The 16,148-nt window shown below is 40.9% G+C and overlaps 1 protein-coding gene across 1 annotated transcript in view; it reads left to right on the plus strand.

Moving 5' to 3' along the window:
- Nucleotides 1-16,148, plus strand: part of Fas (Fas cell surface death receptor) — a 31,761-nt gene that overhangs the window by 8,878 nt on the left and 6,735 nt on the right. Inside the window, exons 2-3 of the mRNA XM_005352161.2 lie at nt 9,491-9,626; nt 15,012-15,149. Of these exons, the coding sequence (XP_005352218.1) occupies nt 9,491-9,626; nt 15,012-15,149 (274 nt within the window). The remainder of the gene's footprint in view (nt 1-9,490; nt 9,627-15,011; nt 15,150-16,148) is intronic.

Below are 16,148 nucleotides of genomic sequence, written 5' to 3' on the forward strand. Positions count from 1 at the left end.
TTGTGAGCCACCATGTGGTTGCTGGGAATTGAACTCAGGACCTTTGGAAGAGCAGGCAATGCTCTTAACCACTGAGCCATCTCTCCAGCCCCGGCCCTTGTTTCTTTCTGTCTTCATGTCATCTTCCTCTATCTATGAGCACTCACATTTCCTCAGAAAAGAACACCAGCTGTCTTAGTCGCTGTTCTATTACTGTAAAGAGACACCATGACAAAGGTACACAGGCAGACATGGTGCTGGAGAAGTAGCTGAGAGTTCTACATCTCCATCCACGGGCAGCAAGAAGAGAGACACCGGGCCTGGTCTTGAAACCTCTAAGCACACCCCAGTGACACAATTCCTCCAACAAGGCCACACCTCCAAATCCTTCTCAAACAGTGCCACTCCCGTGTGACTAAGCATTCAAGTATAGGAGCCTATGCGGGGGGTGTCTTTCTTATTCAAACCATCACACCAGTTAAATTGGATTAGGACTCACTCTACTAAACTCAGCCAAACCATTTCTGAAATGGCTCTATCTCAAAATGTGACCTTGTTTTAAAGAGCTGTGGGAGTTAGAACATTACCGCAAGACTTTGCGGTGGGTGGACAGTGCAGCTACATCAATTTTGGATCAACAAGCAGCATGAGGTTGCACCAGTCACTGTAACATTTTACCAGAGAGGGGCTTGGTTGAATCACCCTTCAGGTCCTTTCTGCTCTAAAATGATAAATCCACAGAGAGAGGGATGTTAAATAAAATTGCAAAACCAGTGAGTTACCAAACTGTGGTTCAGTATCAGAGAGCTTAGGAATTATCTGGAAGCTTTGCTAATATAGACAACTTTAACATATTTTCTCGTTTTCTGTTTCTGCCATTCACTCAAATTAACCTCAACTCCCACTTCCCAAAACCTCTTGTTTACATTCTGAAAAACAAATTTCATAGTATATAAAGGGATACTGTTTACCCTAGGGACCATGTTTTCCCCCACCTATTTGAGCTTTCGAGTTAAAATGCACACTTTCAAACTGAGTTGTCTATCTTTCAGATAATTTCATCAACATGCATTTAAATGACTTTAGAAGCATTCTGTTCTACTATTGTGTTCACATATTAGGGCCACACAAATATTTACATAATAAGGCCAATTTACCAAGTATGGTACAAAGATAAAGCAGTATTACAGACAATTTAAAAGCAAACTTCTAAAATCATGTATGTAAAAAAATACAAATTTTTTCTGGTACTTTCCCAAGCATAGCACAGTCTCTATGGATAACTAGAAGTGTCACATTTACCTTTCTTCCTTCCTTCATTCCTTCCTTTGTTCCTTCCTTCCTTCCTTCCTTCCTTCCTTCCTTCCTTCCTTCCTTTCTTCCCAAAAAATAAAAATAAAATATCCAACTCACAGAAGACAGTCAGTTCACACTTCTCCAGGTATCAAAGCAATTTTTTGGAAAATATATTTACTTATTCCCAGTTCTAGAGAAGCCCGAGCATTAACTTCTAAGTCACGTTTCCTGACTGTCTCGTGGCTGTCCCAGTGACTCAGGGTGCATTTCCCACAGGGACCTGTTAGAACATGGGTAAGAAGGCATCCTTTTATAGTAAGTCTTCTTTAAGAAAGATACCAGAGACTCTTTGGAAATACACCAATACAGCTTACCCCGAACCACCGTTGCAAGTTAGCAGTGACTTAAGTGACAGAGCTTCCAATCAGGTCAACAGGTCCTTTCAGTAGAACTCGAAAGAGCCTCCTTCCTTTTTGTCCAGTCTGCTTCAATAAGACAGACTTTCCCTCACGACGAATCAAAGCTGATAGTTCAAGGGATGACATAGCAGGTCTCAGGGTCTCAGAGGACCAGGGAGAGGGAAACAGTCCTGAACACACTAAGCTGAGGAGATAGGACCAACTAAACAAAGGTTGTATTTAGGATGCTTCATTCAGTTAACTGATAGGACTGCCATCAAAACCAGAAGACAAAATATTGACTTTTTTATGAAGGATCAAATGCTGCTCACTTAAACACTCAAAAGATGTCTTTGATATATTAGGTGGTTCCTGTCATAGATTCACTACCATTATCACCCAGGCTCCTAATCTTAGCAGACAACACAAACCAGAAATCACTGCAGAGCTGTAGATACAGTCTTGCTACCACCAAAGCTTTTCATTCACTATTATGCAATAAACTCATACTCTCAGCAATCAGCATTATTCATAATTTGATGTGTGTTAAGGGCATTTCTTGTTGATGTTTTTTTGCTTGCTTGTTTGTCTTTGCTTCTTGTTTTTTCCCTTTCTCTCTTCTTTTTGGGCAGTGTCTCTACATGTCAGGGCCAGGCTAGCATCAAACTTATGATCCCTCTGTCTCCACTTCCCTAGGAGCCGGGATTATATGTCTGAACTATGATTGGCTCAGGCCTAGGAGCCGGGATTATATGTCTGAACTATGATTGGCTCAGGCATCCTTTTATTCCTTTTCTTCCCACCATTCCATCTTCAGTTTCTAGCCTCTCGTCTCCTTAAGGGAGCATTTTCCTGTAGTAACTGTGCACTATGGCCTCATTGAAAAAGACGCCCTGTGAGTTGGGCTTTTTATTTCATTTATTACCTTCCATGGAGCAAAGGCTTTACTGTGTCATTACAAACTGTATTAAGTCTGATGCCAGCATCAGTATCAGAACCGAACACTGACTGAGCCAGGCATCTGGCAACTCATTCTTGCCATTTAGAGGACTGACGTTTTTTCAACACCTAACACCTCCCCCACCCCACCGCTTCTACTTAAAAACATCTTTTCCTGTTTGTTTTGAACCTGAGAACGGGGGTGGGGGAGTGGGGGGGGGAGTGCTTTCTTCTCTTTCTGTCTTTTTAAAATCTACTTCAGCCTCAAGATTAATTACTATTTTATCCTCGGCACCAGCTTTACCAGGAGGCCCAAGGTCTTTAAGGGGACAGTTTATTTCAGTCACTCAGGAGTCACTCTGCTTGTCGTTGCCCTGTTGCTTCTTGAGTACCGTCACTCCTTTCCTGGGACGGTGTGGTGAGCCTGTCCTAGCGGTGATATGGTGATACGGGGCAGGTGCTGGGTCTTGTGGGTGTACTCACCCCTGTAGCATGTCTTCTGTTTGAGAGCTTGAGAACATCTGGAAAACAGTTCCTTACGATGCCGAGGGACAAGGAAATGCCCAGTGGTCTCTGCTTCCCATCATTTGGTAACAGGGACAGATGCTCGCAATCCTTTCTTCTGGGGACAAATGTGAAGACTCAGATCAAAATGTCCACATTCCAGATCCACATCTGTGCCAGACACTGCATCGTAGCCATGGTTGTTCATCCAAATGCTGCCCCACCTGGATGGAGGACAAGCAAACTGAGGTGGACTGACAAGCTTCACCCTCCCTGCTAACCCCAGCCCTGGCTTTAGTGGTCCTCTTACACGGCTCTGCCTCTGCCCCTGCCCCCAGGCTGGATGCTTGAGGGTGACTTTTGGGTCCAAGAGAAACCCTTTCCAAATCCTTCTTTCTCCCAGTGTGTGTTTTGAAGGGTGCACATAAAACTAACCTGCTGAATTTTGTTCAGACTTGTCTGAAAAGAATTGTTCCTGTGCCCAAATGAAGCAAAAGTAACTAAGGAAATCCTCACAAACAAGCAGGAGGGCCCAACCCAGATTTGGAGCCCAAGTGCCAGGCTGGAGTCCTTTGTTCATCACTGCTAAATTTGGGTTTCTGGGAAAGTCATTTCTCAAGCGCTGAGCTCTGCTTCAGCTCTAGCTAAGTCAGGATGAGTCTTATGAGTGTTTTACTGTAACTGAAGAAGTAGTAGGTGTCATGCGGGAGCATAAGTAAGTGTGTGTGGGGGGGGCTCTCACATTACATAGTCACAAGGAATTCAGGAAAGAAGAGAGACTGTATCTAAAAACCAGAGAGATAGAGAGAGAGATAGATAAATAGAGAGAGAGAGAGAGAGAGAGAGAGAGAGAGAGAGAGAGAGAGAGAGAGAGAAACAAAATTTCTGGCTTACAGGGAATATTAAAATTTGTAGGTAATGAAAAGATTTATTTTATTTTTAGTTGTATGTAGGTGAGTGGACGTGTGGACATGAGTGCAGAGGTGCCCATGGAGGCCAGAGGAGGGTAACACAATTCCCGATACTGAAGTTACAGGGGCCCGTGAACTGCTGCACTTAGATAGTGGGACCCAAGCTCTGGTCCATGGCGAGAGCAGTGCTTGTATCTTACTGCTGACCTGTCTTTAGCATGAAGGAGACTCACTGTTAAAATCTGGCTTGAAGCTGAGCAGATGCCATGATGCCTTTCTAGCTGACATTCCAGGCTTGTTTGCGAATGCAGCATGAGATACATGATCCCTGTATGGCTGTGAGTACCAAAGGGATTCTTCCCTAGGCCAGGAGCCCTAGAAAGCCAGTAGTGAATATGACTGTCCCTTATACATCATTAGGTCTGTAACTTATCACTCGCCTTCTTTTTATATTTTATTAAAATTTTTTTCTTTTTCATTTGACATATTTTGATCGTATTTCCCTCTTCCAGATCCTCCCCATCTCCCTACACACCCAACTCTATGATCTCTCTCTCTCTCTCTTAAAAACAAACAAAACCAAAACCGAAACCAAACAAGAAGAACCTCCCACAAAAAAACACAAAAATGAAAATTAAAACAAATGAGCGAAGAAGAAGGAGGAGGAGGAGGAGGAGGAGGAGGAGGAGGAGAAAAAGAAGAAAAAAAAGAGGAAAAGAAGTAGAAGAAGAAGAAGAAGAAGAAGAAGAAGAAGAAGAAGAAGAAGAAGAAGAAGAAGAAGAAGAAGAAGAAGAAGAAGAGGAAGAAAACAAAATAAATGCCCAAGTTGAACAAGAAGCCACAAAAAGTATGGAGTTCATTTTGTGCTAGCTAACTAGTCCTGGGCTTACAATCTGCCCTCGAATGTGGTTGAGAAACTCAGCAACACTCTGTCTTAGAAAACTGATTTCCCCTTTGCCAGTGGTATCAATTGCAAACAGCTTCTTGGTTAAGGGTGGGAGTCAGTGTCACTTCCTCCTCTCAGTGATGGGACTCCATCTGTCTTAAACCTGTGCGGATCTTTGTGTGTGCTGCCTCAGTCTCTGTGAGTTCATAGTTCATCACTCCTGTTGTGTCTGGAAGACACTGATTCCTTGAAGTTACCCACATCCTCTGGCTCTAACAATCTTTCTGCCTCCTCTTCCACATAGGTCTCTGGGCCTCAAGGAACAGGGTTTGATAAAGATATCACATTTAGAACTAAGTGCTCTAAAGTATCTCACTCTCTGAACATTGTCCAGTCATGATGGTCTCTGTATTAATTCCCATCTCCTGCAAGAAGAAGCTTCTCTGATGAGGGTTGAGTGATGCACTGACCAATAGGTATAGCAATAAAGCATTACATTTGATTCTTATTTACCTTTAGCAGAGTAATATTAGGTTTTCCCCTACCCGAGATCACTTTTTCTTAATGAATATGCCTCAAGTCCTCAAATTCCTTATGCCTCTTAGCTCCCTTTACTTATTTGAATAGTAGGATTTCTCCCTAACAAACCTCTTGCATTTTTTTCTTTCTTCAGTATTTCTTCTCTGGAGATAGTTCATATTTATGGAAGCTTACACCGAGAGCATTGGTCAGGCATTCTTCATGTGTCCTAAGATGAACATTCATTCAAACTGATACGCTCTGAGTAAAGTAGCTAACCCTTCATATTGTAAGTGGACCTCGATCAGTTTGTTGAGTGCTTTAATAAACGAACACCGGCCTGTTCAGCTCCTTAGTAAGACAGATTTCTGCCCCCAGACTGCCTTGGGACTTGAGATGCAGATTTTCTGGTTGGTGACTTATGCATTGGATCTGAGGGCTGACACAGCCAGTTCTTTAAACCCAATAGCGCCATCCATCTGCATGTGCTCACACACACTTTCCCAGTGATAGATTTCCATTTCCCTGGTGACAAGTGCATTCACTTCTATATAAACAACGCTAGGAGAGAGAATTTATCTTTCTTTCCACTGGCTAGTTCTCAGGCATCTACCAGACAATGCGTGACACACGGTAGGTACACAACACTGCCTTTGTTTACATAATACTTTTTTCAGTAGACCGTAATACCAAGGCTTCTCTTGCTTTAAAATATCTTACTTAGGAAGATGGGTATTTAACTAACTTGTATTTCCCTTGTTCCCTTCCTGTCATTTGGCATAATTTACCTACTTTCCCCATCTTTAACTTTTTTAATGTTTTCTTTTTTCTGTTTCTCAAAAACAAAAAACAGTTAAACATTTAGATTTGTGTAGGATTCCTGCCCTATTCTCCAGTCTCTACCTAAACTATTTCAGTTAGATCACTGTGTTAGGAATATTAAACTAGCCTCTCCACTGATGCAAATAATTCTAATCAGACCAAATAAAAGATGCCCATGTTTAGTGCAGTGCTCCTGGGTGGCACTGGGAAAGCATGGCAAAGAGAAGAGAAGAGAAGAGAGGAGAGGAGAGGAGAGGAGAGGAGAGGAGAGGAGAGGAGAGAGAGAGAGAGAGAGAGAGAGAGAGAGAGAGAGAGAGAGAAGGGGAGACCACTCAAAACCTGGAGACCATGTGTACATTCTATGGGGAGCAGTTTAAAGTGGTCTTGACCTTCCCTGGGGAGGGATCACCATTTGGCGGGCTTTCTTGGAAGTGGAATTTGGACTAAGACACTAAGTCTGCTCCCAGGGGAGGGGGCTTGAGATGGAGTTCCTGCCCAGTATTCCAAAGATGGGTGCCAGGGGCTGGGATGAGGCCCCGGACTATAATATTCCAGACTCTTCGTATAAAGGGGTGTTAGGGAGCTGGGGTGATGCTTTTGACCAAACACATTGCATTCAGCAAAGATGAGGTTTTAAATGCCAAAGTTTTTAAATGCAAAGTGTGGAGTGTGGCTTGCCTCACCTCTGGAAACAGTCAGGATAGGCACTTCAGATTATCTTTTGGGCACCTGACATGGTTCGTTGATGTTGTCGGAAATAAGGAACATTTCCTGAAGAAATCAACTCTGTGATTTCTGATAGGAGGTTGCCACGGGGACAGCTCTAGAGATTGTAGTCTCTTTACTCATCTTGATTACGGATTTTACATTTCTCAGATTCCGAATGTAGTTTGGAAAATGATTTCCTGCCCTTGGTCCTCAGAAAGTACTCAGACTTGCTAGGTCAGTTTGCTACCAGTTTGTACGTGGGCTACATTCCCAGTCCTCCTTTAGAAACAACAAGAGCCAACCTTTTATTTTGAGATGGTCTCATAAAGTTTCCAAGCTGGCACTGAATTCACTTCGTAGCCCAGTAGACCTTGAACGTGAGGCCTCCGAATCCCTAGTAACTTGGGTGAAGTAGGGGTGAGAGGTACATTTCTTTTAGAAATCTCCAAATGGCATAATATATGTATCCTTTTCTGGGAAAGGTATTGATGGCACAATCCATAAATGTTTGGATTTCTGTCCTTCTGTTTCGGCTACTTCACCGTTCATGCTAGGAACTGAGGACCTGCTCATATAGTTTCTCTCAGATGTTGGTTAAAATTTTCATACCAAGGACAAGCTCTAGATCCACAGGGCACATTCACATATACACACTTGGGCGTGAAGCTTGAGTGCTTTACGTTTGTCTGTTTGGGCTAGCCCCAGCCCTACAAATGCCCTCTCTCTGACTTTCAATCTGTGTCATTTTCTTGTTTTTACTGAAAAGCCAGAACTGATAGAAAAGAAAAGCAAGTTTGACTCAACACCAATGTTACTCTTCACAGCAGCCCACATAGCCGAAGACAGAAAGGAATCACCCCTCCTTGGGTAGTCGTTTTGACTCAGTTTTCATTATTGTTGCCAGTAGGATTTATTGATTGCTTCTAGCCCCTGAGGTATTTTCCTGATTAGAGAATTCTCCACCCTCCTGAATCAAATCCCCCCATGTGTATATAATGAATATGTGTGGAAGTTGAAGGCCAACATTGGTATCTCCTGCAATGAGTCTTCATCCTATTTTCTTAAGAGAAGCTTTTTTCACTGCACCTGAGCACCTACTGATTCACCTAGGGGAGCTGGACCACAAGCCCCAGTAATCACCCTGTCTCCATTTCCCCAATGCTGGGACATGGCCTCTTTACGTGGGTTTTGGAGGGTCCAACTCGAGTCTTCATGGTTGTATCACAAGCACCTTCCAACTGAGCCATCATCTGCCAGTCCAAGTTTGACCTGGTACTGGAGAAGAAACTGGAAGTTCTATATTGGGGAATGCAGGAAAAGAAAGCCATGGGTCCTCTCTGGGGTTTCTGAAGCCTCAAAGCCTACCTGCAGTGATACACTTTCTCCAAACAGGGCCAGACTTCCTAATCCTTTCAAGTACTATCACTCCCTGATGACTACGTCTTCAAATATATGAATCTTCAGGGTCATTCTTATTTAAACCACCTCAGAGGGATAAAATATACTTAGAAATCCTAAGAAAGGAATCATGCAGGTGTCACCTCTAAGTTGCTTCAATACATATTTTTGCTTTTTTCCCCCTAAGGAACTCCAACTCTATAGCTAGCATAAATAAATAAATAAATAAATAAATAAATAAATAAATAAATAAATAAATAAAATAAAAAAGGAAATGACTTTACTTAGAATTGTGGATTTATATCTTTAGGAGAAAACAATTAAAAATAGATTTAAAGATTCATTCTCTATAATGAAAAGATATATAAGTATATATTTCCTGAACAAGGTAAAGAGACCCATATGGATTTAATGGAAAGTTTATTGTGTCCTTGGTCAACAGTAAAACACTGATCAGATATTGGTCAGAACCTTGATTCTGTGTTGGGTAGCAAGAAGGAAGCATACACATGCTCTGAGTAAGAATCAAGTCTGATAGAAATGACCACTTTCATCTTCACAATTAACGTTCAAAGACAGAAAATACTAGTCTCATTAACATATAAGGAAATTAAGGCATAAAGTTAGTCACTATTGGTGGTGAAAACTAGGTTTCAAACTATGTTTGTTTTGAGCTTTTCCCTTTATTTTGCTGTTAGAACTTCATGTCGATAGTAACAACAGTAATACTGTCACTTTCAGGGAACATTTATTTTGAGTACCGGGAGTTGTGCTGAGAGCTTTAAACACATGGTTCCATTTAATTCTCACATCAGATCTGTGAGGTGGGATTTATTTCCACTGTTGAGATGAAGAACCCGAGACTGAGAGACCGTAAGGGATTTTCCCCGTCCTCCTCCCCCATCACCAGGCATGAAACAGTGGAGCCGGGCTTCCCTGTGTCTGTAGTGTGGGCTAGAAAAACCTGTGGTTGGACCTGCAGGGCCACAGGGTGCTCCTTTGCTGGTGATCATCAGCATGACCTTGCTTAGTCCGTACACAGATCCAGTCACTTTGGGTGGGTGACACATATCCCTCACATCTCTTGGTTCTGATATCACTAAGATCCTTAGTATGTTTTTCTTTCACAGGCGCTTGCTGGATCACAAGAGGCTGATAGCATCTCTGAGGAATCGAAGTTGAGGAGGAGTATCAGTGAAACTGAGCCTAACTGCCCAGAAGGATTATACCGTGGGGGCCAATTTTGCTGTCAACCATGCGGGCCTGGTAGGTTACACGAAGCATCCAGGGAAGTGGGGTAAGGGGTTGGGATGTCTTACAGGTAAGAATGCGTTGGACAGTTAGTTATACAGTTATTGGCCATCCTATGGTGTATAGAATTACAAAGAAGAGCTAGGGGAAGACTATAAAATTATCCTCCAAACACAAATCTTGGGGTTTTTTTTTTTCTATTTTTATTTCACATGTCCAGGCTGCTTGTGGAAAAAAAAAACTGTAATTCACAAGTTGCATACATGTCTAAAATGAGAAGATTCATCTTTTTAGTTGTTTCGCAGGAGCTAAAAAGAGTCAACAGTGATGGTTAAAAAGACTGTCCTCTCAAAGCTGACTAAATCTGGGGCTCCCTCAGCAAGGAATTTCCACCCTCAGCGGTATGACTCAGCCCCTCTCTTTAGTCTCTCACTAAAGCTCTCTATCCTGGCACTGAAGCCTGCAAAATACATTTGCATTTTGCAGCTGAATAGCCAGATGCACTAGAAAAGCAATGGACAGCAACGAAAAAGTTTTTCAAAATTCAGTGTTTTGAAATGCGGGGCACTTTTAAACTAAATCTCTCTCAAGTACCAGCAAATGAGAGGCTAGAGAAAATGTAATTCTGGAGCCCAGTTTTCACTTTGGCGTTGACCACAGTTACTTTCAAATCAAGAATAAGACCCAATGGCATTTAGGATTGTTCTGCAGATTTCAGGCAGTAGTCATAGACCCCCCAAAAGGCTTTTGTGGGTTTCATCACTGGCCTCTCAGGCTTGCAGTACTAAAAGTACAAAGCAGGCCCAGGTCATGTACATACAGACTCCAATGGTCTCCATGGGGCACTTTCCTGTCCAGGTTTTCCTAAGAATAGCAAGAAAGTTTCCCCTGTGATACAACCCACTTATACCGAAGTTTCTGCATAGCTCCTGTTTTCCAAATAGCAATTGGGAATCATCTATTTTTTTTTAAGTTGCTAAAGACGATCAATTTAGCCTATGAGTTTGAAATCCATTTCTATAGTTTGAATTTTTAGATTATATGTTTAAAATTTAAAGTGCAAGCTAAAACAGAGGTGATGTGTTTTGCATGCTAAGCTCTCAAAAATGTCAGCTGTGGGCTTTTACTGTACTTTTGTCTTGTTTGTATTTTAAAAGGGAAATCTCATGCCTGCTGCAAACTTTTACGAAGGAAAAATATGTGTTGAGAACCCCACAATGTCTTTACTCACTGATGCACAACGGGTTATTTATTTAAAAATGCACTAAAAATTGAAAGTTTTGTGTGTATGGCATTTTATCTTGATGGCCAACTCTGTAGGACTGTACATGTAAATTCCAGAGTAATCAAAGGCTGGAATAGTTTGTATCAATCAGAGCCTAATAAGTGCACCAACATCTCTGATCTATTTCCAATCTAATTCTTAGTTGTATGGGTTTCTTTTTAATTTAAATTTTTTTTTAAAAAAAAATCTTTTCTCATTTTACATCCCAATCCCAGTTCCCACTCCCTCCTCTCTTCCCATTCTCCTCACCTACCTTCCACCCCACTTCTATCCACTCCTCAGAGAAGATAAGGCTTCTGATGGGGAGCCAGCAAAGCCTAGCACATCACTTTGAGGCAGGACCAAGGCCCTCCCCACTATATCTCGGCTGAGCAAGGTATTCCTGCAAAAGAGAATGGGCTCCAAAAAGCCAGTTCAAGCACCAGGGGAAAATCCTGGTCCCACTGCCAGTGGCCGCACAGTCATACAACCGTCACCCATCTTCAGAGGGCCTAGTTTGGTCCTATCCTGGTCCCCCCCACCCAACATCTGTCAGTCTGAAGTCAGTGAGCTCTCACTAGCTCAGATATGCTGCTTCTGTGGGTACCACCATCACGGTCTTAATCCCTTCGTTCACATTTTTGCTCATCCCTCTCTTCAACTGGACTTTGGGAACTCAGCCCAGTGCTTCGTACTAGATCTCTGCATCTGCTTCCATCAGTTCCTGGATGAAGGTTCTATGATGACAATTAAGATAGTCATTAATCTGATCACAGGAGAAGGCCAGTTCAGGCACCGTCTTCACTATTGCTTAGGATCTTAGCTGGGGTCGTCCTTGTGGATTCCTGGAAATTTCCCTAGTGCCAGGTTTCTTGCTAACTTCATAATTGCTCCCTCAATCAAGATATCTCTTTCCTTGCTATCCTTCTCTGTCCTTCCCCGTCTAGACTTTTTCCTATTTCCTCATGTTTTCCTCCTCCCTTCTCCTCCTCCCCTTCTACCCTCCTTTCTTCCCCTATCCCCATGATCCCAATTTTCTCAGGAGATCGTGTCTATTTCCCCTTTGCAGGAAGACCTATGTGTGTCTTTCTTAGAGTTCGCCTTGTTACCTAGCTTTTCTGGGGTCATGTACTATAGGCTGGTTATCCTTTGTTTATGTCTAATATCCACTTATGAGTGAATACATACCATGTTTGTTTTTCAGGATCTGGGTTACCTCACTGAGAATTGGTTTTTTAGCTCCATCCATTTGCCTACAAATTTCAAGATGGCATTGTTTTTTATTTCTTTTTTCTGCTGAGTAGTACTCCATTGTGTAAATGTACCAGGATTTTCTTTATTCATTCTTCAGCTGAGGGACATCTGAGTTGTTTCCAGGTTCTGGCTATTATGAATAATGCTGCTATGAACACAGTTCAGAAAATGCCCTTATGTTATGAGTGTGCATCCTTTGGGTATATGCCCAAGAGTGGTATTGCTGGGTCTTGAGGTAGGTTGATTCTCAATTTTCTGAGAAACTGGCATACTGATTTCCAAAGTGGCTGTACAAGTTTGCACTTCCACCAGCAATGAAGGAGTGTTCTCTTTACTCTGCATCCTCTTCAGCATAAACAATCTTTGGTGTTTTTGATCTTAGCCATTCTTAAAGGTGTAAGATGGTATCTCCGAGTCATTTTGATTAGCATTTCCCTGATGGTTAAGGATGTTGAGCAGTTCCTTAAGTGTCTTTTCGGCCATTTAAGATTCTACTGTTGAGAATTTTCTGTTTAAATCTATACCCCATTTTTTTTAGTTGGATTATTTGGTATTTTGATGTCTAGTTTCTTGAGTTATTGATATATTTTGGAAATTAGTCCTCTGTCTAATGTGGGGTTGGTGAAGATCTTTTCCTATTCAGTAGGATGCCATTTTGTCTTATATATTGTGTCCCTTGCCTTACAGAAGCTTCTCAGTTTCAGAAGGTCCCATTTACTTATTATTGTTCTCAGTGTCTGTGCTACTAGTGATATACTTAGGAAGTGGTCTCCTGTGCCCACGTGTTCAAGGCTACTTCCTACTTTCTCTTTGATGAGATTCAGTATGGTTGAATTTATATTGTCTTTGATTTGGACTTGAGTTTTGTGCATGGGGATAGATGTGAATCTATTTTCATTCTTCTACATGTCAACATCCAGTTATGCCAGCACCATTTGTTGAAGATGTTTTCTTTTTTTCCTTTGTATAATTTCAGCTTCTTTGCCAAAAATCAGGTATTCTTTGGTGTGTAGATTAATATCAGGGTCTTTAATTCAATTCCATTGGTCCACCTCTCTGTTTTTTATGCCAATACCAAACTATTTTCGTTACTGTAGATTTATAATAGAGCTTGATGTCAGAAATGGTCATGTCTCTAGAAATTCCTTTATTGTACAGGACTGTTTTAGTTATTTTGGGTTTTTTTTTGTTTTTCATATGAAGTTGAGAATTGTTCTGTCAAGGTCTGTGAAGAATTGTGTTGGGATTTTGATAGGGATTGCATTGAATATGTAGGTTGCTTTTGGTAAGATTTCCATTTTTATTATGTTGATCCTACCTATCCAAGGACATAGGAGATCTTTCCATTTTCTGATATCTTCTTCAATTATTTTAATTCAAAGACTTAAAGTTCTTGTTGCACAAGTTTTTCACTTCCTTGGTTAATGTTACCCAAAGATATTTTATGTTATTTGTGGATATTGTAGAGGGTAATATTTCTTTGATTTCTTTTTCAGCCCCTTTATCAATTGTATATATAAGGGATACCAGTTTTTCTTTTTTCTTTTTTTTTTAGTTGATCTTGTATCCTGTCACATTACTGAAGGTTTTTTTTTTATCAGCTGTGTGAGTTCTCTCATAGATTTTGGGGTTACATATGTATATACTATTATATCATCTTCAAATAGTGAAAGTTTGACTTCTTCCTTTCTGATATGTATCCCCTTCATCTCTTTTTGTTGTCTTATTGCTCTAGCTAGAACTCTGAATCCTATGTTGAATAAATATGGAGAGAGTGGACAGCCTTGCTTTATTCCAACTTTAGTGGAATCACTTTGAGTTTCTTTCCATTTAATTTGATGTTGGCTGTTGGCTTGCTGCATATTGCGTCTATTGTATTTTGATAAGTTAATTGTATCCCTGATCTCTCCAAGACCTTTTCATGAAGGGGTGTTGGATTTTTGTTGAATGCTTTTTCAGAATCTTAGGAGATGACTATATGTTTTTTTTTCTTACATTGATAGATTTTCATATGGTGAACCACCCCTACATCTCTTGAATGAAGCCAACTTGATCGTGGTGGATGATTTCTTTTTATGTGTTTTTGGATTCGTTTGCTACACTTCCCTGTATATTTTGCAAAACTTTCCTCTTTATTCATTATCCACTGCCACTTGCTGTCACTTAGAATCTCTGCCTGAGAAGGTGAAGGTCCAGGAAGCTAATGTTTTGTCTTGCTTTCTGCAGGACTTCCTTCAACTCCGAGAGATCCTTTAACACTCAATAGGCATTTAATATAAAAAACTTGGTATTTCCAGAAGGCAGTGTTCTGTAATGCTTGGTCATAGAAAGGCATGTGTACGGTTCTAATAGTAATGACAGAGAAATCTTCATGATTTACATGACAAAAACTTAGGCTTACAGACTCTAAGTGCTCTATCAAAGATTTGATGGAGATTTCTAGAAATTTCCAATGTTCCTTTGCTTAAACTGTATTGTTTATGACCAGGATTTATGAATTTGGGAAAATAAAATGTGAATAAGAACAAAATGAGTTTGTTTCATGTTCTCAGAAGCCAAGGAGAGCCACCTCCATTGTCTACCTATTTTCTTCTCTCCAGAAAAGAGCATTTGGTCTTTGATTGTTTCTTTCCCCGTGTTTCTGTTGCTAACTCTCTTGCTTTTTATGGGAATATTTTTTTTGTCTTTCATTTTTGGAAAGCTCTTAATGTGATTGTCTTCCCAATAGTGTCTTGTCTTTTCCTGTGTGTTTGCATATAATTAGCCTAACATATCATTCCCTGATTTTAAGATTTGTTATTGTCATCTTTGCATACTTCTCATGTTCTTACATGGAGACTGCCCCAGCTCCAAAAATTTAATATCTTTTTTCTCCGTGATAGGTGAATGGAAATATTTGGACTGTACAACCAGTGGTGGTAAACCAAGCTGCCATCTCTGCAAAGAAGGGAAGGAATATATGGACAAAAAACATTATTCTGATAAATGCAGAAGATGTACATTCTGTGATGGAGAGCATGGTATGTATCTAAGAAAGCAATTGAAAATGTGTGGATCATGCAGAACCACACATGACACAGTTTGAGATCGAGACCTGCTCTAGTACCATACTAGCATACAGGAAGGAGCAGAATGAGGTTAGCTGGGTCGTGTGGAGTCAGATCCTAAGGTAGTAATCTCTTTTAAGGGTCTTCTCAGCAATTCTCCCAAATGGAGGCAAAGGACAAAATAACCCTATGAGTGGAGTTGTACTAGCTGCAATCAAAGCCACCTATAGAAGCTATTTTTCGTATTTAAACTTGTCTTGTGATTCTTGTTCATTGTAAGAAGAGACTGCGTTTTCATTTCCAGGTCACCCAGACCCGAATAATCACACAGAAACTATATGAATCACAACACTGTTTGGCCAATAGCTCAGGTGTATTCCTAGCTAGCTTTTATACCTTAAATTAACACATTTCTATTAATCTCTGTTTTTCCACTAGGCTATGGCTTACCAGTAATATTCTGGCACCTTTCTCTTTAGTCAGCCGCATGGTATCTCCTTGACTTCACCTTCTCTCTCTCTCTCTCTCTCTCTCTCTCTCTCTCTCTCTATATATATATATATATATATATATATATATATATATATGTTCGGATTTCCCTGGCTCTGCTAAGTCATTGGCCAAACAGCTTTCTTCATCAACCAATAAAACAACACATATACAGAAGGGCATCCCATATCAGATCATGGCTGTAAAGAGAAACCCAAGATGTGGGAATGATGTCCCCTCATCTTTGGGGGTCTGGTCTACCTCATTCTACTTGGGGACCTGAATTTTTGTAGCTATTTCAATCTATTGTCAAGACCAAAATGAAAACAAAACAAAGAAGCAATAGCAACAGCCATACTTTGGTTTGATAGAAAGAAACTTCTTTGTATCGAGTTTTAAAGCGCTCTCTCTCTCTCTCTCTCTCTCTCTCTCTCTCTCTCTCTCTCTGTGTGTGTGTGTGTGTGTGTGTGTGTGAAGGTTTCA

This window comes from Microtus ochrogaster, chromosome 8 (assembly GCF_000317375.1).
Source record: "Microtus ochrogaster isolate Prairie Vole_2 chromosome 8, MicOch1.0, whole genome shotgun sequence".
NCBI lineage: Eukaryota > Metazoa > Chordata > Mammalia > Rodentia > Cricetidae > Microtus > Microtus ochrogaster.